Here is a 26558-nt window from a genome sequence, read left to right on the forward strand (position 1 = left end):
TTGACAAATACATAAGTTTACACAGTATAGTACAAATTTTATACTTTACATATTTCCACTTTGTATTATATGCAGACTACCACTCACTAATTATTGTGATCACTGTGAAAAATGATAAAATCAGTTGCTATGGCAACATGTTATTCTGAAATATTGGAGCCTTGAAGCCAGCTAGCACTGAATGTCATGACAACTAATCACCAAATCTAACATAATTGTCATTGTTGTAATCACTCATGGCCATTTGCATGTATTTCAGGATTCTATTGGATAAGATTTCTCATAAACTATACAAAATCTGAAACCCGAGTTAAAGAGGTCAGTGAGAGGTTTTCTAGAGATCATACAAAGTGAACACAAAACAGATCGAAAATACTGGCATGTGAATTCATAGTTTGTAAATCTGTAACACAAGTAAGTGAAAAATAAATTACTCCTTTGAAATACAAACTAAATTAGCTTACGTGTTTCACAAGTTCTACCGGTAAAACAGCCAACACAAGTACATGAGTACTGCGTGCAGGAGCCAGCAATACCTTGGCAGACTCCACCATTCTGACATGGGTTGTTCTGGCATGGATCAAGTACTGTGAAATAAAACAACACAATGGGAAATTTAGTTAGGTATTCAACATTATCGATATTGCATTTTTGAGAACTTAATATACCAGTACTCACATGTCTGGCAGGTAGGTCCAGTGTAACAATTTGGACACTGACACTGGTAGAATGAGCACTGATCTCCAGGAGTCATACAAGTACCACCGTTCAAACATGGCGAACTGGTACAAGGATCAATCCCTGAAATAAAATCAAAATTTTACACTGGTCACTGGTAGTATAGTGGTTGTCATATCAGGCTCATGATTGGTAGACCCGAATTCAAATCTTAACATAGGCTGAACATCAAAAAGGGTCAACCCCTACCCTTGGTGAGTGAGCCACAATGATAAGGCCAATTCTACTGGCTGAGATTCATTCATTAACAAATGCAACTATGGGGGAACCTTAGTTAAGGTCTGCAGGTGCTTGTGTTCGACAGAGCCTGGTTGACGCCAGGATAGCGCATTAAAATTGCCATTTCATAGAGAGATGGCCACACAGCCCTGTCATGTAGTCCCAAATATAAATATGACTTCTGTGGCATGAATGCACTATGTGTCAACGCTAGCACTTGCAAATTTTACACTGATTTGTAATGTTATATAAAAATTACTCAAGTAATTGTGAACTCAAATTATTGCTAACACATAAAGATCCCTTATACATGTACCCGGTATCTCACTTTTCATTAACATTATACAATAAGACAAAGTAACACAAGTAAGGGAAGTGTCAATAACTTTTCAGGGGCTAAGCACATTATTTCCCTGCAGACATTCCCTTGATGATTTAAACTGTTTTCATAATGTTATTCTTGGCAAAATTCCATATCACAATGTACTTACGACTTTCACAGTTTGTTCCGGTGTAACAGAATGGACAGGAACATTGATATGAGGTACAAGTCTGGTCCTGTATACAAAAACCCTGATTCTGACATGGGTTGGGTGTACATGGGGCCAATACTGCAAAAGAAAACGGGATACAACTTGAACATTTACCCGGTACTGTATAAACAGGTATATTTAAAAGTACTGTAAAATGGTTAATTATTCACTAGGTTTTAATTTTGCATATTTAGCTGACTGTAAAACGTGCTAAATTAAAACCCAGTGAATATGTAAAATTGAGCATAGAACACACTATCTAAATGGTAAAACCGTGAATTTAAAAACTCACTGAATATGCCTGAAATGGTAAATCAGTGAAATTTAAACCCAGTGAAAATTTGTAATTTGACAGTACTGTACAGATTTAATTTATAAAACTTAATTTTATTCAGTACTTACATGTCTGACACAATTGCCCAGTGAAGCATTGCAAGCACTCGCAAGTGAACTCGGAACAAGAACCCGCTGTTTGAACACACTGTCCACCACTCTGGCATGGATTGGGCCGACATGGATTCAACACTAGAGAGAAAATAAAAAGGAAATCACATTGTAAGTTTTGGTATTTCCCCTATAACACTGCATTCAGGTTAGGTATCACTGACTTCAGACTATTGAACAAATGAACTGGGTAACACTCAGAATAAATCAACTGAATATACCAGTAGGCTCTATCTATTTGAATAACATACTGATTTGCTAAGACAATTTTGTTTTGTGTTCCACTACAAGCTTAATCACCTGAAAGAAATGTGCCACATTTATCATATATCCTTCAGTTCTTTTAATGTGCTCAGATTTCAATGTTTCACACTGTTTGAAATTATCCCGCTGGACAGCTTTTAAACCACCTGTCATAAGTCACTAATAAACTTATAACTCAAATGATATTTTTGATATAAAAAGCCAATGTCCTCAACTTTTAGAGTAATATTCTTCTGTGTAAATTTTACATGTGTTAATCGGATGTAAAAGTGTTACCGTTTTGTACCTATGCATACTGTGCAAATGTATTTTGCATAGTCTTCCATCAACAGATTTTATATTTCCAATATATTTGCAATATCTCCAAGATGTCTCTTAGACTATCCAAATATTTAATCACTAGCATGTTATGTACACTTGGTTATGTTGAATGTTGCAAATCAGTTTATAAACCTTGTACATCGCTTTGTGTCAGATCGTTAGTCTTCAAAACTTAATTATAAGAGCAATCACCAAGCTTGAAATTTACATCCAGAATAAGAATTCCCTGGATGCATCTTTTGTAAATTAATTTTAGAATGAGTTTAAGTAATTTACATGTATTTAGTTATGAACAAATGTGATTAATTTTTTGGAGTCACCTTTTGATCTGGAATAAATTATTATACATACAATTTAATGAAACGGTTATGATATTTGTATATCAGATTATCCACTATTGTCATTCACTTACATTGTTCACAGAATGTTCCAGTATAGCATCCTGGACACTGACAGCTATAGTCTGTACATGATCCTGGCGTCTGGCTACACAAGCCACCATTCAAACATGGGTTGGGCTGACACTGATTGAGTACTACAAAGAATTACATTAATCAAGTTAGAGAACAATTACATAGAGCGGAAAATTCCACACCTCGTTCAAGCAACAACATCCCGTTCAAACAGCATACAATATATACCCACACTACAACACGCACACAGTTAACATTATTGGTGTTAGCAGTGCCTCACGCCAAGTTTTTGAAATCAAAAACTATATTGTAATTTAGCCTAATTTTACACGAACATCAATACATGATAGAATTCTATGTTTATGTATGCTTTCAAATTACACTTAAACATTTATTGTAAAAAGGTGAAGATTTGGAACACAAAAAGGAGTGGGTTTCACTTTTTTCACAAGTACTGATATATTTTTTTTTCACTCCACAGTTCTGCAGCAAAAATAGAAAAGACATCAACAGCAGAGATAAGTTAATATCACAGGAATTAATAGTATCTTGTAAATATGTTGATATAACTAACTTAGATATTTTTTTACTCTTACAGAATAATAATGTATTAATGAGGGTCAGTGACAATAATATACATCTACAATTTTGTGTAACTCGTCTTGTGAAATTTCACCAACTAGTCAGCTCAATATCATGAAGAAAAATAGCCTCTCCATACTTTTGTTATCATTGTCCTGGGGCATAGCATTACATGTACCGGGTATATGGGGATTATAGAAGAGTCAAGAGAACGAGTTCTCCTTCTTTATCTTTAATTTAAAAGGTTGTGTTTTGTGTAAATCTGATTTGAGGAGTTGATAGAGGAATATAACATACATGTTTCACACTGTGAACCAGTGTAACATCCAGGACACAGACAGGAATATGTTGTACATGACGTCGACTGACAGGTACCACCATTCTGGCATGGGTTAGATGGCTGGCATGGATTCAATACTGAATAACAAAAATATGTAAATACACGTTATAATTATAGTTGAAATGAATAATTAACTTACTGCTAAGGGTAAATGTTCCAGACTCTGGATAGGTATCAACAGCGCCCTTACACATGTACATGAAAAGCAGCCGTATACTTACAAGTTTGACAGTTGGTGTCTGTGTAACATCCGGGACAAGTACACTGGTAATCAGAACAGGAGTTCTGTATTGGCTGACAGAATCCATTGTTCAGACATGGGTTCGGTTGACACTGGTTGAGTACTGAAACAACGCACAAACAAATATACAGCCATTAGGAAATGCATTTGAAGTTTTTTACTATTATTATTTAAATCATTTGAAATAAAAGTACCAAAATAATAAAATTTCATATTTCAATATTACCGATACATCAATACATTTTAGAATTTTCACATTCACATACATTGCTGAAAATGAACAAAGTACTGTAACCAACTTACATGTTTCACATCGCTGTCCAGTATAGCAGCCGCTACACGAGCAAGAAAAATCTGTACAAGACAGAGGATTACACTGACCACCATTGAGGCACTGATTAGGCTGGCAGGGATCCAATACTGTGTGGAAAAAGAAAAACTTACAGATATCATATGACTAACACAATTCCAGTCCTATATAGAATAGGACAATGTAATCTATGATTGGTGAATATACGAGTACAGCTTTAGTTTAAGTGAGATGACGTAAATACTCACATGTACCACAGGTCTGTCCAGTGTAACATCCTGGACACTGACAGCTATAGATGGTACAGGAGCCTTGCTGTGGAATACAGGTACCGGCATTCAGACATGGATTGGGTGCACACTGGTCAAGTCCTGTAGGAAAGAAAAAGATAATCAAATTTGCTTACTAAACCACTAAACTGTTGATACCAAGATATTCCATTCCATTCCATTCCATTCCATTCCATTCTATTCTATTCTATTCCATTCTATTCTATTCTATTCTATTTAATTCTATTCTATTTAATTCTATTCTATTCTATTCTATTCTATTCTATTCTATTCTATTCTATTCTATGTGTGACACAGACTAATTTTGCCCAAAGACAACAAGCTTTTACTCCATACTTCATTGCATTCCATACATAACTACATTGATTACTCACGAATATCACAATTTTGTCCAGTGTAGCATTGCTGGCAATAACAAGAATAATCCGTGCAGGAGCCTTGTGTTGGAATACAAAAACCACTATTCTGACATGGATTGGTGGGTTGGCATGGATTGATGACTGAAAAAAAACAAAAAAAAACAGAAGTGCAGTCATAGAAACCCTGAATTATGTAAAAGTGTCACTGAAAAACGTAATGTACATGTAAAGGTGGTACGTTATACGGTTACTCTTTTTATAGGAAGGTAAATCATGTGAACAATAAAATACCGGTAAATATTTGAATCAATGAAGCACTGACTTACATTCTTGGCAGTAGGATCCGGTATAACATCCACTACAAGTACATATAACCTCAGTACATGAACCAGGTACACCTTGACATTGGCCACCATTCTGACATTGATTTGGTTGACAAGGATCAATCACTGAAACGAACAAACACAGACACGATTAATAATGAGTTCCATAAAGTCAAGACATTAGGAAAAAGACTATGTGGGTGTTGTGGCTCAGTCAACATAGACTACAAATGAAGATAATGTTTATTTTGTAAAGTTGTTCTTGAAAATCTTTCTTGAAGCTTTATTAGGCTCTTGTGACTACTGTACTACCAGTAGGCGAAATACTTGGTGAATTTCATAATTCACATTATTATGGCAAATATGTTCTAAATGTGCAATGTTTTTCAGCATGCACATGTATGCATTGCAACAACTTCCACATGTTTTTTTATCCACATTGAAAACTCTTCTGAATAATGTTCCAATCGTGTGAGTTCAAATCACAATCATGCTGTTACAAATTTCAATATCCCTAAACCCAAGCTACAGAAATGATTTCAAAAATGCAACTTTGACCTCAACTTTGACCTCAACTTTGACCTCAACTTTGACCTCAACTTTGACCTCAACTTTGACCTCAACTTTGACCTCAACTTTGAATGCAATCATAAAAAATACATTGACTTACAGCTACCACAGTTGACTCCGGTATAACATCCTGCACACTGACACTGATAGGCAATACAGGAACCCTGCATAGACTGACAGGTTCCACCATTCTCACATGGATTAGGCAAGCACTGATTCACACCTGAACAAGTATTTAAAAACATAAACATCATTAATATTGACAACAGCAGCATGCAGAGATTGTATAATGAATGGCATGTAGTTGTTACAAAATGTTTAACAGCAATTAACTTAGTAAAGTTTTCCATGACTGAGGTAAAAAGAATAATACTTAATTGACACACTAATTGCGTCTGATTCTTGACTTTCATTTTTAGCAACCAAATTTGCTTAAAAATTTATATTCTTCTCATTTTATGTCAAATCTCCTTAAATATTGATCAAGTGAGAGCTCGTCAGGATCTGAAATTGGATGTCACCTACTGGAATCATGTATACTTACTCGTTTCACAGAATGTACCAGTAAAACAGAATGGACAGGAACATGTGTAATCAACACAGGAACCTTGTGTTGCAATACAGAAACCTCCATTCTGACAAGGATTCGGTTGACACTGGTTGATTCCTTTAGGATGGAAATCACATAAAGCAAAAAATGAATAGTAAACAAAATAAGGTAACCAGAGATAAAAACAAGTTATTGCTGTGCTAATCATACCAGGTGAAATATTTAAATCTTTGTTGTCCCCGCTTAATAGCAAGCCACACACTTTGACAGCTACTCTGGGTTTCACTCTTGTCTAAGTCATTATATTAAGCCCATCTTATTTATAAGATTTAAAAAAACACTCATTTTTGAAAAACAACATAGTGACACTAGATTGCAACAATTCTAATATACACTATTAGCAATAATACCAACCTCATTTATAAAAAAAAATGTATGTTTATAAACAACTTTTTCAAATATAAAAAAATATTTTTAATAATGAGAACAACAGTGGTTCACTGACCAATTTTTAAACATAAAAACATGTGCGATAGAATGTTTTCTCATGTGAAATGTTTCCAAGTCCACCGCAAAGGGTTCAACTACATAGAAACTGTAACGACCATACTCAAGTATATTTGAGGCATAGGTTATACAGTTTCTTGATAACACCAATATTTATATCGTTATGCACAGAGATTCATGTGATTCATATGAACAGAGAATAAATCCCCTAAAAATAAAATATCTCTGTGAAACAATTTCTTTGAATTCAATATATTCTAGAGAAGATTGTGTGCAAATGGTATGCAAATAATTATGCAAATTAGCACTGTACAGTGACTTACTTGCTTCACAGAATGTTCCGGTGTAGCAATCTTGGCATTGACATGTAAATTCGGTACATGATCCAAACTGTTGTGAACACGTTGCACCATTCAGACACTGATTTGGTTGACAGGCATTGATTGCTACAATGATAAATAAATAATTCATAAAAAAATCCATGTTTGTAATGTTGGTGGTGGTGCCCTAAGTAATTTAGTGTTTTACTTCAAAGCAATATGTAGGAAAATTATAAAAAAAATTGTTGATGGCAAATATAAATATTACTATGGTACATGGTACAAAAGATATCAATTCCCAACAATTAAAGTCATCATAAACATACCAGATAAACAGGTTGCTCCAGTGAAGCACTGGGGACAGATACAGTTGTATGCGGTACATGTTCCTGGTAGCGCCTGACAAGTACCACCGTTGGCACATGGGAAAGAGGCACATTGATCAATTCCTAGAAAAGACGATGAAACAAATTCATTAGATAACCTGAGTGAGTGAATATGTGATCTCGTCAAAATAAAAGAAACACTGTAATAAAAAATATAGTCAGTATACCGGTAGTACAGTGACTGGAATGAAAATCGTGACGCAATATGGAAATACAGAGAGCTACTCACGGTTCTCACAGGATGGTCCTTCATAACACTGGCTACATGTACAGCTGTACTCTGTACAGGAACCAGCCAATGGCACACAGTATCCATTGTTCTGACAGGGGTTAGGCTGACAGATGTTAATGACTGCATTAGAAAAGCAAAAAAATGATTAAGCGCATAGAAATAAACTTTATGATAAAGTGTCAACAAAATGAAGAGTTCCATTTCTTCCAAACAGGAACTAATAAAGTCAATAACTAATCATACTAATTTTTAATCAATTAATTACAGAAACAAATTCACAAATGCTTTACAAGTTGTGATAAATTTGATAAGAATCGGAGCTGCTCTTGCTTATTCAAAGCCCGCTAAGTTAGCATTTTGTACAATGTACCTGTGAGTATCTATGGCAACTATAGTGTGTGTTTCTTAGGTAATAAATCTAAAAGCAATAAACTGATAAACTGCATGAATTTGAATCAGGAATTTGCAAGATTCAGTTTCAGGATTGCATAATGTCAAAGATAATAAAATACAGTGACTCTGGTTGAAATATTATGAAATTACATTATCTACACCATATTGTTTCAAATTTAAGCGATAACAAGCGTCAACTCACTAAGATGAATGTTTAAATGTATATTCTTAGAACAACCATGCCAGCTTTTGCTGACCAAAATAATAAACACAGGACAGAGTTTGTTTTTGTATTGGTGTGATGTTCATTCATACATGTCCACTATGATCCCCATTTCTCTAGTAACATTGGGAGAGTACTGTTTGATAATCATGTTACTAATTATCGAAACAATATTGCCCTAATCAAATGTCTAAATATTATTATAAATAAAATTCTTTCAAACTTTCATAATAAATATTAATGTTTGGTGTATATTCGTGATGCACACATGTTACCATTTATTACTGAATAAATAAAATAAAAGAAAAGAGCTTACATTGTTCACAAGCGTCGCCGGTATAGCACTGAGTACACGCGCACAAATAATCTGTACAGGAGTTAGCTAGCTGGAAGCAGCTACCACCGTTCAGACATCGGTTTGGTGTGCAAGGATCCAGTACTGCAAACAGAAATATACACATTGTCATTCGTCAGTAATAAATAAACACAATATTGAGACATGTGAGCTTCATTTGCCACCATATCACCGTTGAGTCAAATCATTTATAAAAGACATGATTTGATCTGCTGAAAAACCCTGTCAATAAACAAGCTGCTTTCTAATTGGCTTAACTGATAGGTGTTAGGGTTATGTAGCCAATCAAACACAGTGACTCAACTCCTATATCATGCACACACAGCTTGGTTTCAAGTGTTAATAACATGGCAAATATATCATATAAAGCAACCTACATAGAACTTTACTACACACTGCATGGTCTGAAGAAATAGTACTGGTACCAAGAAATTCACAGCGAAACTTGAGAAATTTAAACAAATTCTTTCTACTTGTGAATACTCCATGCTTATAGCGCAAAAAAAAAAAGAATTTTTCCAATACGTTTTTAATTTCAAATCTTAGAATATAGGATTTAATACTCACAAGTGGAACAAGTCTGACCAGTGTAGCAGCCACTACAGACACATGTGAACATTGTACATGAACCCTGTACTTGTTGACAGGTGCCACCATTCATACATGGGTTATTATCACATGCGTTTAATACTAGGAAATAAAAAACAAGAGTACATGGGTACTGATGATATGTAGACATTGATGAGATCTACCGGACATATAGAGAGTTTCTCATGAAATTATAGCAGTATACAGACACAAATGTCAAAGGTGGTCAAAGTAGAGAGATGTAGTTAAGAAGACCTACATCTACCGGTACTAATTAATTTTTAATGATAAGGCTCATCGATAATTGGGATTATTAACCATATGCTTTGCTTTTTTTTTCAATACAGCCTAATTTGGCAATAATGTGATGAATTTTTGTAGATACTTACGTTGTGAACATGTGGGGCCAGTATAGCAATTCAAACAGAAACAAGTGAAATCGGTGCAGGAGCCTGGTGTCTGCTGACAGAAACCACCATTCTGACATGGATTGGCAGAGCAGGGATTGATGACTGAAGAAAGAAAAAAAAAGTACAAGAAATATCAGTAGATAATAATATGTTCATACTAAAATTAGTCTTCAAGATATGTATTGCAAGCTAATCGTTGATGCTAATTTTCGATCAAAGACGATTGCTAAATTATATACTTACATTGGGAGCACAACGTTCCTGTGTAGCATGTTGGGCATGTACAAGTGAAGTCGGTACATGAGCCAGGAACTGCAATGCAAGTACCTCCATTCTGACACTGATTGAAGGAACACGGATTCAACACTGAAAACAACAACAGTATGTTATTATTGAAAGTAGATGAGATTCACACTCATGGCAACATTATTCATCTTAAATTTTTTTTTTGACCAGCTAAACAGTCACAGACCAAAAATTCCATTGGATTTTGAGACACTGCATGTGACTATACAGACTTTGATGTGGTAAATTGGAATCACTTTCACAGTTTCACATTGATTTTGTTAAAAATATGAATTTTAATTTGATGGACATTACTTACATTGGGAGCAATCAAACCCTGTATAGCAGCCTGGGCACTGACAAGAGAATGCAGTGCATGAGCCAGGTGTTGGTATACACACACCATTGTTGTTACAAGGGTTTGGAGAACACTGGTCAAGTCCTATGGAAGATACAATTGTCACTGTCAGTACACTCTCAACAAATCTATACAAAAATTCCCTGAGCTTTTGAGAACATAAGAAAATTGTTAACGACGATGACAACAATGACAGACTGTTATCCCACCTTCGTCATCATTGCAGGAAAGGTAATAAAGACTTTCTCAGCAATTGACAAATCCTATTATTTCTTTTTGCGAAAATCAAGAAAGATGGACACACGATAACAACCCTACTGGACTTACTTGTGGAACACAACGTTCCAGTGTAGCATTGTTGACAGCTACATGTGTAGTCTGTACATGACCCTGGTGTTTGTATACAGTACCCATTGTTCTGACATGGATTCGGCTGACATGGGTTGATAGCTACAGTGGAAGAAAATAAATTGTCAATGCATGAGAGACATATATGATGAGAAATCTTTAGTTTAAAGTTAGTTGAAAAATATAAATATTTTACTGTGTGAATGGTTAAATCAACAAATAAATAATATTAAAATTGTGCACCCACTATTGTTTACAAAGAAACAATGATTTAAGTACTGTGGAATACTTTATTTTCGCTGGAATTAATTTTCACTGAAAAGGCTTTTTGGGGGTTTTGTATGGAATTTATTTTCACTGATTTTTGATGAGTTTAATGGGAAATATAGGGAAAAAAAGTATATTCACTGGATTTTATTTTCACGGAATCATCCCTTCAGCGAAAATAGCGAAAATAAATTCCAAGCGAAAATAAAGTATTCTACAGTATGTAAATTTCCCATAACACTAAGCCATATTTTGGCATCCAAGGTGGTCACAATACTTCCAATAGATTTATAATTTAAAAAACTAATTCGGCTACCCAAAGTTGTTTCTATAGATTTCACTATCAAGCCAATTTAAGAGAATAATTTTGATAAATTACAGGATATTCCTTTGTGAAAAGCTTGTTAGCCACATACATCATTTCAATATGTTAATAAAATATTAACCGATTGTGTGAGTAATTGATAGAATGAGATAAACCTTAGTAAGTCATGCATAAAACGAGACTGTTTGTAAAATGTACTCACGTATGGCACATCTGTCACCAGTGAAGCAGCCCGTACACTGGCAGCTGTATTCCTGGCAGCTAACACCGTTGCAAACACCATTATTTAAACATGGATTTCCGGAACATGGATTTTGTACTGAATAAAAAACATGATAAATAATTGTGGATAAAAAGTGATGGGGGATAACATCTTTGAATAAAATAAAAAAAAAAGGGGGGGGGGCACCATAACCAATCAGCAGGCCAGTTTCACCCTCTCTGGTGGCAGTGTGAAGAAATTATTAGTGTATACCATGGGAGTGAATACATAGCTCAGAGCTGAACAATGCTTTAAATTTATATTCCAGCATAGAGGGCAGTATAACAGCTGAGTGGTATATACAATATACAAAGGGGGGGGGGGCACCATAACCAATCAACAGGCCAGTTTCACCCCCTCTGGTGGCAGTGTGAAGAGATTATTAGTGTATACCATGGGAGTGAATACATAGCTCAGAGCTGAACAATGCTTTAAATTTATATTCCAGCATAGAGGGCAGTATAACAGCTGAGTGGTATATACAATATACAAAGGAGGGGGGGCACCATAACCAATCAACAGGCCAGTTTCACCCCCTCTGGTGGCAGTGTAAAGATATTATTAGTGTATACCATGGGAGTGAATACATAGCTCAGAGCTGAACAATGCTTTAAATTTATATTTCAGCATAGAGGGCAGTATAACAGCTGAGTGGTATATACAATATTTAAATTTAAAAACAATTAACAACACAATGGATGGAAATATTCATACTTACAAATCTCACAATTCGGACCAATAAAACAACCTTCACAAATACACTGGAATTCAGTACATGAACCGGCTAGAGGACTACATACACCGTTATTTTGACAGGGATTCGGAGAACACTGATCAAGAACTGGAAAAAAACACAAACCAAAGTCAAAAACAGGGGTGTGCCAAGGTCGGCAATAAATCAGTCTTAAACTTGAATTATAATGATATGTATGACGACATTATTCAAAAAGCATATTGGTTAACAACACAGAATGAATACAGAAAGAAATATTTACTGTCACCTACATGTGGGTACCATAGATTCAAACATGGATAAAGCAATTATTGATACTTACGTGTTTGACAGTTTGTCCCAGTGTAACATCCAGGACATGTACAAGTGTGCTGGGTGCAGGATCCAGGCACTGCTTGGCAGGTCCCACCATTCTGACATGGGAAGTTGTCACAAGGATTTAAAACTACAATAAAATAACGCGTGATTTGATATCAGTTTAACACAAATATTTAAAAAAATATATATATGATTTTAGGTTGTGACAAATTTGCATGAAAAAACCTAAAAAATGAAACAAGATCATTTTTTATTTTTGTGCACATTAATGCATTGGGTTTATTGAAATTTAAATTTGTCTGGATCAAGAAGGTGGTTGTCCAGAAACAAGCCTAGTACAAGAGTATAAGGCGGCTGTTAACTTTCAACCTAGTACTATTTCGTCAATCTTATTTCACACAATAGAGGCAGGGTTTGACTCCATCAGCTAGTGTGTGCAGCAAAATAAGCTATTCACACTCTATTCATTTTTTTTAATATGAAATAAAAAAAGATGTTTTATTTTAAGAAATAAACAAGAAATAAAAACAAAAACGAATTTGCGTGTGTGATTCCATATCATTAAAAAACTCAAATTACAGCCAAAACTAATGTAAAATACAGTGAAATTTCAAAATATGGTTAGTTAACTCACAGACATCACAGAGAGTTCCTGTGTAACAACCGTAGCACACACAGTTATAGTCTACACATCCCTGAGATGAGGGCTGACAAAATCCGTTATTCAGACATGGATTTGGTCGACACTGGTTGATACCTGATAAAATATAATATAATAATATATGAAGAACAATCAATGTAATAACCCTGATGCATGGCATGATGGTTAACAACACCATAATTTTTTTCCAATTTCCATAAGTTGCCCAACTGGCTTATATAATATGCAGTGCTTTTTCTCTTTTTGTGAGAAAAGTATTAATGTTTCTGTCGAGCATTAGGAATATGTAAGATCTATCCCCACATTTCTATTGCAAATTCAGTCCCTTGCTCAGCTAACATCATCTTTAGAATGGTGACCAGTCTGAGATTGAAGTTTGTGAAATATGTACAATATAAAAAAATATAAAGTTCCACCAAAAAGGCAATCATACACTTACGCTGTTCACAGAATGTTCCAGTATAGCATGGATCACAAATACAGATGAATTCTGTACAAGTCCCATCTTTCTGCATGCATGTACCACCGTTGAGACACCGATTCGGCTGACATGGATCTAACACTGCAATAGATTATATAATTTATAGAAATATTGTTATTCCATTTACTATTTCTTACATAGAGATATATACTAATAACATTAGTGGAATCCTTCATTTTATAAATGGATATTTAAATATAAATGCAAAATTCCAGTCAGTTTTGTGTTGTTGAGTACTTTGGAAACTACAGTAATCATTGTCCAATCTACCTTTTTTTCTCATTTATTACCAGTACATAATATCGTAATTAATTATTAATTAATAAATATTTATTTACCTTTTTTAAAAAAGTCAGAAAAAGGTATAATAGTATTTATTTATTTATTTATTTATTTATTTATTTATTTATTTATTTATTTATTTATTTATTTATTTATTTATTTATTTATTTATTTATTTATTTATTTATTTATTTATTTATTTATTTATTCATTCATTCATTTATTTATTCTTTCATTTATTTATTCACCTTTTTTAAAAAAATAGGAAGTTAGAAATGGGTTGCATAATACATGTAGTAACGTACAAGGTTTAAAAAATGGTCAGTAATATTCTTGAAGCCTTGAAGAAATTGACTAAATTATTAACCTTATAAACCAGTCAAGTGCTGGAATAAATAAGTGGAAGGTGATTTATAACATAGATATAAAAGTTTTAAACTTACATATATCACAAGTGACACCAGTGTAACAATTCAAACACTGACATGTAAATGATGAACATGAACCAGAGATAGCATCACATATGCCTCCATTTGAACATGGATTTGGCACGCATTGATTAATTGCTGTAAAAAAACAAACAAACAGGGAGTGAGTAATATGAAGTTATTATGAGGATACTTTTATGAGGATATGCAAGAAGACAGTACAGTGGGAGTATCGACCGACGTGCAGCATAGGTCGATGTGACAGTGTACCGGTACTGTCTGAGTGCTTACTTTGTAATATCCTCGCAATAACCTTATTACCGGTATTATACATCTTTTCCTTCCAAGGATACATCATGGGAATGCCGAAATCCAAAAAGTTTAGAACAGATTTAGCGAACTTCTTTGTGTGGAGCCTGTGCCGAACCCTTGGGCTGCCGTGTATGTTTTTAGTATTAGCGGACACTCACACACGATACGGCACGCTGTAACTTATGGCGTTACAGTGACAGATAATATAATAATTCAGTATAATAATACTCTTTTCTCCTAGATATAGGTCAGTTTGCTCACAATAACAATTACAAAATACATTAGGATGTAGCAGGCTAGGATTAGACAATACTGATAATTGATATGATCAGCATACTAGCTTACCAACATCACAGAAAGTTCCAGTATAACATCCTTGACAATAACATGTGACTTCTGTACAAGAACCCTGCTGTTGCACACAGAATGCACTGTTCTGGCATGGGTTTGGCTGACATGGATTGAGAACTGCAAATATCAAAAGCAATCAGATATCAGATTAAGTTTATTGTGATGGTTCATTACCCAGATTCCGTATAAATCCAAATAGTAATCTCGACCATCATGCAATTTTTTATCCATCACCCGATTTTCTCTCCATCAATAGATTTCCATTCAAGCACCCATTTGTCTTCAATGTCCAACAAGAATAGTTCTTAAATATTTAAAAATACATTAAGGCTCAATTTGACTTGTAGAAAACTATACCAAACACACCTCAATGACGAAGCTAAAAATTTCGCCTGCCGAAAAAAAGCAGAACATTTTTTCAAGAACAATTGAGGATCAGTATTTGTGCATACTTACGTATTTCACAACGATCTCCAGTGTAACACCCTGAACACTGACATACATAGTCTGTACAAGAACCTTGAATTTGATTACACTGTCCACCATTCAAACATGGGTTGATTAGACAAGGATTTTGATCTGAAAATAACAATAACAACAACTTATTGTTATAATTGTGATAGGTGGTGCCTGATTGGCAGGATGGTTCGATGTTTGCATCACATGCCATAGCAACAAGGATTAAAGATACAGTAAATTCTGTTTTAGTGACCACCTCTATATAAAGACCACTTGCTTACAGCGATTACTTTTTTGGTAGTCCCATGGCAAAACATATGAGCAACCTGCGTATAAATCCCACCTGTCTGTCGCTATACACAGGTTTGACTGTATAAAAATTACACAACTCATCTGACAGTTCAGAGTTACCGTAGTTAATATTATGTGTCTGCATAAGAAGTGAAAATCAGGCATGAACTTTGACCTTCTGAATGCCAGAATTATTTTCACCACAATTTGGATGTGATATGCTATGATACAATTTCTTTTTGAAACAAATAAACATAATTTCCAATTACCTAAAGTTCTTGATGATCAACAATTTGAGGAAAATTAATAAAAAAAAAAATATTTTTTGAAACAAGCTATACTTACATGTTTCACACTGAGGACCAGTATAACATGAAGGACACAGACAAGTGAACAGAGAACAGGAACCAGTCACAGGAATACATGTCCCACTATTCTGACAAGGATTTGGCTGACACTGGTTAAGCACTGTAGAGTAGAATAAAAAAAAATATAATATAATTCAACCATCAGCAAACAATTTTGCTTCTAGAGCAAAAACAATAAATCTATTTTTCTGTTACACCAAAAAAAAAAAAAAAAATATGTCACTCGTCAATTTGTTTCTAAAACTGACGTGCACAGTTATATTTTTCCCTTTTTTGCTGAAATTGTCATTAAAATTTGTGATTTATCTTGAACAGAATATTTCTTAAATTTTTTCCAAAACTCAAGAAAAAATGAATGAACATTTTTTTTTACCTGTTTTTTTTTAAATTTAACGGAACAGATCTTGAAAAAATTCATAATATCAACAACAAAAAAATGGCCACAAAATTAAAAATAGAATGTTTCATATGGTCTATAGTGAAATTTTTGACTTTAGCCTTGGCAGATGGAAAAGTATTCAATCTTAAAACAGATGTCAATACCATTGGTAGTAAAACAAAATTTAACAGAAAAGCTGTAGCTTGCAATTAATAATTTTTGAAATACTTTCAAAACATTGCATGCCAAGCACTGTACTCATGATCTGCTTACATGGTAGTCAACGTTTTATGTTAAATAACTTACATGTCTCGCACGAAAATCCAGTGTAGCATCCTGGACAGGTACACCGGAAGGATGAACAAGAACCTTGAACAGCGGTGCAAGTACCACCATTAGAACAGGGGTTTGGAGAGCACTGATTCATTACTGTGGAGAGAAAAACATGAAAACAAAATTTACGTAATACAAGATTATTTCGGAGATACCCCAAAATATACACAAAGGCAGTACAGTGATCGTATCAAACAACGAATTCTAACACATAGTGAGAGATGGCACAGCATACAGTAACAAAGTCTGTGCCTACCCACCACTTGCATTCAGATTCTAATTTCATCACATGCTACATTGTTGCAATATTCGCTGTAAACAAACAAAAGTTTTCATACGATGAAGATGGTCATAACAGCAGATTCAACACATCCAGGTTTTTACGATTAGTTGGTTGAATTCTATAGTTTTGCCACCACTAGATTTATAATAATGGCATTTAAATGAACGCAAGAACCTTTTGTAAATTTTTAACTGCTTTTTAGCCTCAGCTTCAAATATGGTCAACAAGTGTGACAGTACATACTAATTTGCATATTATTTGCATAATTATTCCAAACCAAAATCGCGATACTCATTAAAACACACAAATACTCACTTACAAAACTTCATTTGCATCAAGAGTAATACAAGTATTCAGTTTGCAGCAACTTATTAATTTGGTTTAAAAAGTTAGCAATGGTACAGTGGAAATAAATCTGTCAGGATGACTGTGGTAGTGTCAAACCAGAGCACAAAGCACTGTGGTGGTACTGCTACATTGTTTATAATCTCGAGAGAATGCATATATGAATAACTTAAAATAAAGTTGTGTACTTACGAGTTTCACAGCTTGTTCCTGTGTAGCAATTCAGACAGATACAGGAATAGAAAACACAAGACCCTTGTTCAGGTGCGCAAAACCCACCATTCAGGCATGGATTTGGCAAGCACTGATTGATAGCTATAAACAAACAAAAGAAAATATTGTAATATGACGTACATAATACAATTGAAAACTGAATATTATATAGCATCAACAATATTTCTTTTTAATGTTATTGTTTCGACTGACCTTGTTGACACTGTGTTCCAGTGAAGCACTGAGGACAGGTGCATGTGAACTCTGTGCAGGAGCCAGCAACTTGTTGACATTGACCGCCATTGAAGCAGGTACCGGGAGACATACATGGATTCATCACTACAGAAGAATATAATAAACAGAACTTAATAATTGAAATTTACCCACCACCATGAATCATATACTTATAATAAAGATAATGCAATACAACTATTTGACAGATCCGTGTACTTACATGATTCACACGTTGGCCCAGTGTAACAACCAGGACAGGAACATGTATACGACACACAGGAGCCTGGATTTGGCTGACAAGTACCACCATTCCGACATGGATTATTCGTGCACTGGTTAATTCCTATCAAAGATACAGTTCACAAGTTGAAAAACAATTGGCACAAGTCTGTTCTCTGTATAGCACAAAATGGCAACTCCAAACATCATCGTTGTCAATTGCTTTGAAGTATTTCAATAATAAAATCATTGCATTGTGTGTGTTAAAAATAATTTACATTTGCATCAATGCTCATAGAATTTAAATGTCCCATACGCAAACAAATTTTCAGTTAGTCAGACAGAAATACAGACACTAGTTTAGCAAAGGCAATGTTCATATACTCACGTGTTTCACAGTTGACCCCAGTGTAACACTGTTGGCAAGAACATGTATACTGAACACAGGAACCCTGTATCGATTGACAGAAACCATTGTTCTGGCATGGATTTGGAGAACAGGGACTGATGACTGATAAAACAAAATAAATAAGACAAACATTAGAACATTTTTGAAAACAACATGAGTGCAGTATTTGCAAGATGTTTCCTGTAATATACACAGAAAAGAATTTTCACTGCATATGTCAATTTCCTCACAAAGTATATTATATTATATTATCATTCAGCCAATGTGAACAATGTCCATACAATGTAGTCACTACAACTTCAACTTAAAAGCATAAAAGAAAACAGGTGTATATGTTCTTATACTCACATGATTCACAGAAATCTCCAGTGTAGCATCCAGAACATGTACATGAGTATTCTACACATGAACCAGGTTGCGCCTGACACTGTCCATTATTCAGACAACGATTAGGCTGGCAAGGATCAATAGCTACAAAAAAAATGACAGTCATGGGTTAGGCATTATTCTATGCTTTCATTTACTCCTAGATAGACAACGGTACAACGAAGACACAAACTCTGACGTCTTTGATTGCCAGTCAAGAATGATAACATCTTAATTGTAATGCTTCCTCTATATTTAAATAAAGTTGATTTACATAATGTCCCAAATAGATGATTTCTATATCATAAAACAAGAAGCATTTAATTTTTAATTAACTTAATACATTAATTTAATTTCAAGTATTATTTCCGAAAGATGGAAAGTCATCAACACTGCTTGGTGATATTTTTCATTGACTTAAATTAGTAAAGAATCTGGAATTAATAATTCAGACAACTTACGAGTTTCACAATTGAAGCCAGTATAGCAGCTAGGACACTGGCATGTGAAGGCTGAACAGGAATTCTGTGTTTGTAGACAGGTACCGCCATTATAACAGGGATTTGGAAGACACTGGTTAATTGCTAGAAAGGAGAAGAAAAATAGAAACTGATAAGAAAATCAAAGCCAGATAAGAGTGGAATCTTTTTTATAATCAAGTGAAATTACAAAATAGTGGTTCGATTGTGAAAATGATGGTATAATCACATTCAAGTTCGGGTCAATGCAAATGCATGCATTTTGTTAGCGTTACAATCCTGACAAATACCAATTTGAGATTCAAGTTTGAACAGAAAATAAATCATCAGTATTTTTAAAATTTAAACTAGCATCACTGAAATAGTAAATAACTACAAGTAGTAATAACCATACCTGTTTCACAGTTTGAACCCGTAAAGCATCCTATACAGAAACATGTGAGACTAGTACAAGAACCAGGCGTGGCCTGACAGATACCATTATTCTGACAAGGATTTGGAGAGCACTGGTTTATTCCTGTTAATAAGAGTGGGTGGAATGTTATTTATTTGAAGAATAGTTTAAGAAGAGGAAAACGAAAACCAAATAACTGAGCAGTCACAGATATTATATAGAAATAATAACATCATTTATTAACGTATTTGTTCCAACTACTGTGACAGAACATGTTATTGCAGAGATTCATTTGTCTCGAAATTAGCTTAGAACATTTCATGCAAAAAGGCAACTAACATCATGTAACATTTCTAATTACTTGCTATATTTTGGGTGTAAAACTGTAAATTTAACAAAAATCACTCAGGGCCTTAGTCTGAAATGATTGAATTTTTAGAAAAAACTTAATATATAGTTTGTAATTATTGCTGATATAGAACACTGCAGTGGAACTGTTTTCTGCACTATACATATACATCACTTCTCAAACTTACTTGTTTGGCAATTATCACCAATGTAACAATTCTGACATGTGCAGGTGTAGGCATCACAGTCACCACTTTGCTGATCTGATGAACAAAAACCATTGTTCTGGCACGGGTTTGGTTGGCATGGATTGATTGCTGTCAGACAGGTAGAAATGACATTTATTATTCTCTTGTTAATCAACAAGATCACTCACAGTCAAAGTCTTAAAATGGTTTTCGTGTGATTGAATAGACAGATGACAAGACTGATGATTTCAAACTTACCAGTTTCACACAGCTGGCCTGTGAAACAGCCTGCGCATATACAGCTGACTGCGGTACAACTTCCCTGGACAATCTGGCATCCGGCACCATTCAAACATTGGTTCAAACCAGGTTGGCATGGATCAAACACTAAAAGTGGGAAAATTGCAAATCAAATTGATTTTACATAGCAAGACAGACCCAAAGATTTCAGACCTAAGTTTTAAACATCAAAACTATATAAGTACAAGAATAATATATACATATATTTTCACACACAATATATCAGTACAATATATGTGGGTGTTCTACAATGGACAGTAGATATGCCAAAATTCCAATTGGCTGCTCTCAATAGCATTAATACTAATTACTGTAAGCTGTTTAATTCTCGCTGCTACAAATTTTTTAATGATTTTATGGCATTAGTGGAGACAATATTTCAGGAAATTCACTGACACTCCATATCATAGGACAGCATAGAAATTTTTACTGCTATTAAGTTTCACAATTTTCAATTGATCCTCAAAATTCACAACTGTTTATGGTATACTATACAAGTCATATTTCTAAAACAAAGCAATGTCTTCGATGAGACTTTACTTACATGTTTTACTGATATTAAATTTCCCGATTTTTAATTGAACCCCAAAATTCACAACTGTTTATGGTATACTTTACAAGTCATATTCCTAAAACAAAGCAATGTCTATGATGAGACTTTACTTACATGTATCACAAGTTGGTCCAGTGAAGCATCCATTACACTGGCATGTAAATGAAGTACAGGATCCCGGAGTAGGTATACAAGTACCACCATTCATACATGGGAAAGAGGCACACTGGTCAACTCCTAAATATCACACAGACACAAAAAAAACAATTTATTCCTCATACCTTATATACTCATGTGGGATGTTTCTCGAAAGCGAATCACAAAATTAAATTGTTAGTGATATTTTTCACTGGATTGTAGCAAATGTGTACATAGCAATGTATAGTATATTTATCTTGACATGAAATCATGCAGTTTAATACATACATAATGGTCAACATATTGTGTACTTACTTGTGGCACATGTGTCCCCAGTATAGCATGGCTGACATGAACACGTAAACTGTACACACGAATTCTGTACTGGTATACAGAAACCATTGTTCTGACAGGGATTGGGAGTGCATGGACTGATGACTATGGACAAAAGAAACAGTTTAAAAAATAGTTAAAAGTTCTGGAATTATAACTAAATCTAGATGATGAACGCGCATTCAGGCAGCCCGACAAGAAATAATTTTTATTGGATATGTGTGAATTCATTCAAAATTCCTTGATCAGACTTGATTTTTGTCCATTGTCTAGGCGACATTATTGATCGGGCATCCTGAATGTGTGTTTCAAGTTTGGTCTTTAGTACTACTGTAAAATCTGTATTACAAACTGGCTTTTATTAAAATGGTATATTGCAACAGAGTGGATGTGGCTTCTATTAGAACATCTACACATATGAGAAATGATGAATTTTTGGTTCTCAATTGTTCAAAAAGAATGGGTGCGACTTCTATTAGGGATGTGGCTTCTAATACAGATTTATGGTAATATTGCACGAATGGCGAGTACTGCACGGTAACAAAGTTTAAAATTATAACAATCAATGTATTTGTGTGAAACTTACATTGCTCGCAAAATGTTCCTGTGTAGCAACCGGTACATGTACATTCAAACTCGGTACATGACCCCTGAAGAGAACTACAAACACCTGAGTTCAGACATCGGTTTGGCTGGCAAGGATCAAGCACTAGGGAAAAAAAACAACAACTAAAACTGATAAATATCATGGATCAGACAAACAAATAAAACAAATGAAACAATATTAAATTGTGTGAACTTACATGACTGACAACTAAAGCCAGTGTAGCATCCGGGGCATATACAGCTGTATATAGTACAGTCGCCTGCTTGGGCTACACATGTTCCACCATTGCTGCAGGGATTTGGTGAACACTGATCAATAGCTGGAAAAAAAAAAAAAAATAGTTACCAAGTAAATCAACATAGTTCTGATTCCAAACAATGAATTGTTTGATTCTACAGTGAATTTGCAGTGAAAACAGAATCAGTATTGTTGAATATGGTCAATGTGATAAAAACAAAATAATTGGGTATACTCGATATGGAGGATGATTTAAAAAGTGGGAAAATTGTAACTGAATATGCATGAAATAGTTAGGTTGGAGTTAAAGAAAAAGCGGAACTCCTACCCGTCAGGCAAGTTGATCCTGTGAAACACTGAAGACAAATGCAAGTAAAGTCTACACAAGAGTTCTGAGTCGGTCGACAGTAACCACCATTGTGACATGGGTTGTTTGCACACTGGTCAATTCCTTGAAGAAAAAAAAATTACTTATAGTTAAAATTTATGAATGTAAATCCAGGAAAAAAATACATTAATTTAATATACTCTAATAATAAAATATATTGTTTTAAAGAGAAGTTTACTGTTGACTAAAATACAATCTGTGAATTTCTAATATTATTATTTTGCTTTAATGAGCAATTTTCCAATAAAAAAGTCCAATCAAGGATGTATAAGATAAGTAAAATGCACGTTGTATGGTGATAAGTCAAGAAAATCAGGCATGAGTTGTAAGTGCATAATTTCCAGTTGTGATGAAGAAGTTTGAGAACACAAATGAGTAAGGTTATCACGTTATTTAAGAAGGCAATCCTCAGGGGCGGAGCTACGTCACAAGACGTTCCACGTTGCTAAGACGCGCACCACTGTACCACGTATTTCTATGGGCTCTGCGCGCACTGCTGAAGAACGCGGACGCTGAACGAAGAGCCGGTGAAAATTTGAGAAAACAACAGGAGCTCAACTTTGAAATAATCCTGAACAATCAAATTTATACGAGTTACACACGCAGGGCTAATCTTGTTACACTGTTCAGGGGAGTCTCAACAACCATCCCAAAGTACCGGCCTATGGTTGCCATGCAGTGAAAATGCCCGGATGCCCCCCCCCCCACTTGAACCCTGAGTTCTTTTACAGACTCATCCAGTGTTGAGGTATATTGAGAAAAAAATACAAACAACAGAAAAAAAGCTCACATACAAGTACATTGAACAGTCTTGCATTTCTCAATTTTCATAGGTAGACAAGAAATGTTCTGATTTCGTTCCAGACTAATTTACATCACAATAGAATGTATTTATTGTTATGATAATTAAGAAGTTCCTGATCTATACTGCTGTGGCAAAAAACCTGGTGATTTCTAGAAATTCATGTTTGTCTTAAGCTTTTGTGATTTATATGGCGTCAAATGGGATCTTAAGTGGTTATGACACCAGTTAAATACCCTTATGTTATTTGCCCTTGTTGTAACAAATTCTTGAAAACTGAACAAACCCATATAATTGCTAAAGTAAATAGAACTTACTTTGCATGCAGTTAGTACCCGTGTAACAGCTATCACACTGACAAGTAAATTCTGTACATGAACCATCTTTCTGAAGGCAAAGACCATTATTGAAACATGGATTTGGCTGACATGGATTTTGCACTGAAAAATACAAAATAAATAGCATGGAATAATTCTATGTGTTACCGATACTTGTACCAATGGGAAAATAATATGTAAAACGTTTGTCACTATCCAGTAAAGAAATCATACATAAATACTAGTAGGAATACTGCAAACCACCATGGTAGTACGACCATTTTGTAGATTTTCAATATTAAAAAAGGCATAGATCCAATGCATTATAATAACAACTTACACGTTTGACAGAAGTCACCAATATAACAACCAGGACACTGACAATCAAACTCTGTACAACTGGTCTGGACACATGTTCCACCATTCAAACATCGGTTGGCTCCGCATGGATTCAATACTGTGATGAAATAAAAACACATCAATGTCAAATTTCAAATGTACAAAATATATCACACGATAATTTATTATTATAATAAGCCAGTCAAATGGTACACTTACAAATGTTACAATTGGGTCCAGAGTAACAATTATCACATACGCAGGTATATGCGGTACATGATCCTGGTTGTGGTCGACAATCCCCGCCATTCCTACATGGATCACTGGCACAAGGATCAAGCACTATAATAATAATAATAATAATAAAAATAATAATAATAATAATAATGAGATCTTAACAATTCATTTCAGGCAGGAATGTAATAAAATAAGAATTAAAAAACACTTTGAGATTAAGCCTAAGCGAACCATATTTAGATAAGTAACCAATGTTGTACGACAACAGTTCTATGGGCGACTGATACATGTACTGTATAACAGACAAGTTTCATTTGGTAGTGGAATTTAAAAGATTCCACATGTCATTGTTGTAGTTTGGTACAAATCTTCCTGAGCTAAGCTCTAAAATACTTACAGGTTTCACATTTATCACCAGTGTAACAACCAGTACAGGTGCAAAGGAAAGTTTCACATGATGTCTGTTGGCAGAAGCCATTATTGGCGCACGGATTCGGTTGACAAGGAGCCAATACTGAAAGAAAAAATAAATGTATTCCAATGTTTACCCTTTGTGACTTAAACACTGTCAGATCGATAGTGATTGATGACAGGTATGCATAAACTAAACGGTCTCAGATTAAGTAGATGTATAAATTATTTGAATATATTTGATGCATGTTAACCTTTTTACCACTACCGGTAGTTCCCTCTATTCATCACAAATTCACAAAATGGTCCCATTCATAGTCTGCACTTCCCTTCAGAAGATTGGGAAAAAAATAGCCCAATTTTTTGTGTAAAAACTGAAAATTGACTTGAATTTTGTCTGTCGGCTCCAAAATTAGAGTTCATTTCCACAAAAATTGAAGAATATAAGAAAAAAAGTGCAGACAAATTTTGGTAAGAAATTCTGGTGGTGAAAAGGTTAAACACTACATATTATGAGACTAAGTTAGACTTTATGGCAGCAGAAAATTATGTTTCTGCTGGCATGTCGTAAGAAAAAGCTGCTAATTTGTCAGAATCATTAAAATCAAATTTGATAGTAAGTCAACTTACATGTGGCACATGTAGGCCCAGTATAACATCCACTGCAAGTACAAACATATTCCGTACAAGCATTTGTCTGAGAAGGCTGGCAGTATCCACCATTAAGACATGGGGTGGGTTGGCAAGGGTTGATATCTATAAATTAAATCAACACAAATAAATATATAATTAAAATGAATTCAAGTGATATTACAAAAAAGGAAATCAACATTTTATACATATTTTACTAATGGAAATATTAATATTAAGAGAAAGAACTTACATGATCCACAGTTTTGACCGCTATAACAACCTTGACATTGGCAGGTGTAATCAGTACAGGAACCCACAGTAGCAATGCATATGCCACCATTCAGACAACGATTGGGTACACACTGGTCAATAGCTGAAAATATACACAACATTTTAAACATGAAGTGGACAAAAACAATAGCTGTATTATGCAATACTGCATTTACAAGGTATACCAAAGCAAATAAAAAGGTACCTAATATATAATTGCCTCCTTCAAATTTGATGTTATGCATATTTGGCTTTATCGTCATCTATCATAATCTATCTGTAAACAGCCCTGCCCAGAATATTTTCAAAATCACAATCAACATGATCATTTGGATCCAACATCTAATGTGGGATGACCATTTG

At 34.5% G+C, this 26558-nt stretch overlaps 1 protein-coding gene across 1 annotated transcript in view; it reads right to left on the reverse strand.

The window, feature by feature from the left end:
- The window catches only part of LOC100376308 (uncharacterized), a 138905-nt gene that overhangs the window by 63046 nt on the left and 49301 nt on the right, over positions 1-26558 (reverse strand). Inside the window, exons 70-121 of the mRNA XM_085502838.1 lie at positions 26176-26298; positions 25923-26048; positions 25279-25395; positions 24864-24986; positions 24646-24762; positions 24306-24428; positions 23127-23249; positions 22758-22880; positions 22541-22663; positions 21937-22059; positions 21598-21720; positions 20889-21017; positions 20631-20759; positions 20095-20217; positions 19683-19805; positions 19204-19326; positions 18835-18957; positions 18448-18570; positions 18207-18332; positions 17973-18095; positions 17126-17248; positions 16418-16540; positions 15779-15901; positions 15317-15439; positions 14675-14797; positions 13908-14030; positions 13442-13564; positions 12812-12934; positions 12475-12597; positions 11697-11813; positions 10882-11004; positions 10516-10638; positions 10155-10277; positions 9891-10013; positions 9481-9603; positions 8875-8997; positions 7940-8062; positions 7651-7773; positions 7328-7450; positions 6492-6614; positions 6048-6170; positions 5381-5518; positions 5070-5195; positions 4654-4776; positions 4399-4515; positions 4076-4198; positions 3812-3931; positions 2932-3054; positions 1893-2015; positions 1449-1568; positions 679-801; positions 465-587 (exon numbers count right to left, since the gene is read on the reverse strand). Coding sequence (XP_085358964.1) covers positions 465-587; positions 679-801; positions 1449-1568; positions 1893-2015; positions 2932-3054; positions 3812-3931; positions 4076-4198; positions 4399-4515; positions 4654-4776; positions 5070-5195; positions 5381-5518; positions 6048-6170; positions 6492-6614; positions 7328-7450; positions 7651-7773; positions 7940-8062; positions 8875-8997; positions 9481-9603; positions 9891-10013; positions 10155-10277; positions 10516-10638; positions 10882-11004; positions 11697-11813; positions 12475-12597; positions 12812-12934; positions 13442-13564; positions 13908-14030; positions 14675-14797; positions 15317-15439; positions 15779-15901; positions 16418-16540; positions 17126-17248; positions 17973-18095; positions 18207-18332; positions 18448-18570; positions 18835-18957; positions 19204-19326; positions 19683-19805; positions 20095-20217; positions 20631-20759; positions 20889-21017; positions 21598-21720; positions 21937-22059; positions 22541-22663; positions 22758-22880; positions 23127-23249; positions 24306-24428; positions 24646-24762; positions 24864-24986; positions 25279-25395; positions 25923-26048; positions 26176-26298 — 6402 coding nt within the window. The remainder of the gene's footprint in view (positions 1-464; positions 588-678; positions 802-1448; positions 1569-1892; positions 2016-2931; positions 3055-3811; positions 3932-4075; positions 4199-4398; positions 4516-4653; positions 4777-5069; positions 5196-5380; positions 5519-6047; positions 6171-6491; positions 6615-7327; positions 7451-7650; positions 7774-7939; positions 8063-8874; positions 8998-9480; positions 9604-9890; positions 10014-10154; positions 10278-10515; positions 10639-10881; positions 11005-11696; positions 11814-12474; positions 12598-12811; positions 12935-13441; positions 13565-13907; positions 14031-14674; positions 14798-15316; positions 15440-15778; positions 15902-16417; positions 16541-17125; positions 17249-17972; positions 18096-18206; positions 18333-18447; positions 18571-18834; positions 18958-19203; positions 19327-19682; positions 19806-20094; positions 20218-20630; positions 20760-20888; positions 21018-21597; positions 21721-21936; positions 22060-22540; positions 22664-22757; positions 22881-23126; positions 23250-24305; positions 24429-24645; positions 24763-24863; positions 24987-25278; positions 25396-25922; positions 26049-26175; positions 26299-26558) is intronic.

Source organism: Saccoglossus kowalevskii, chromosome 8 (genome assembly GCF_978046115.1).
Source record: "Saccoglossus kowalevskii chromosome 8, keSacKowa6.1, whole genome shotgun sequence".
Classification (NCBI taxonomy): domain Eukaryota; kingdom Metazoa; phylum Hemichordata; class Enteropneusta; family Harrimaniidae; genus Saccoglossus; species Saccoglossus kowalevskii.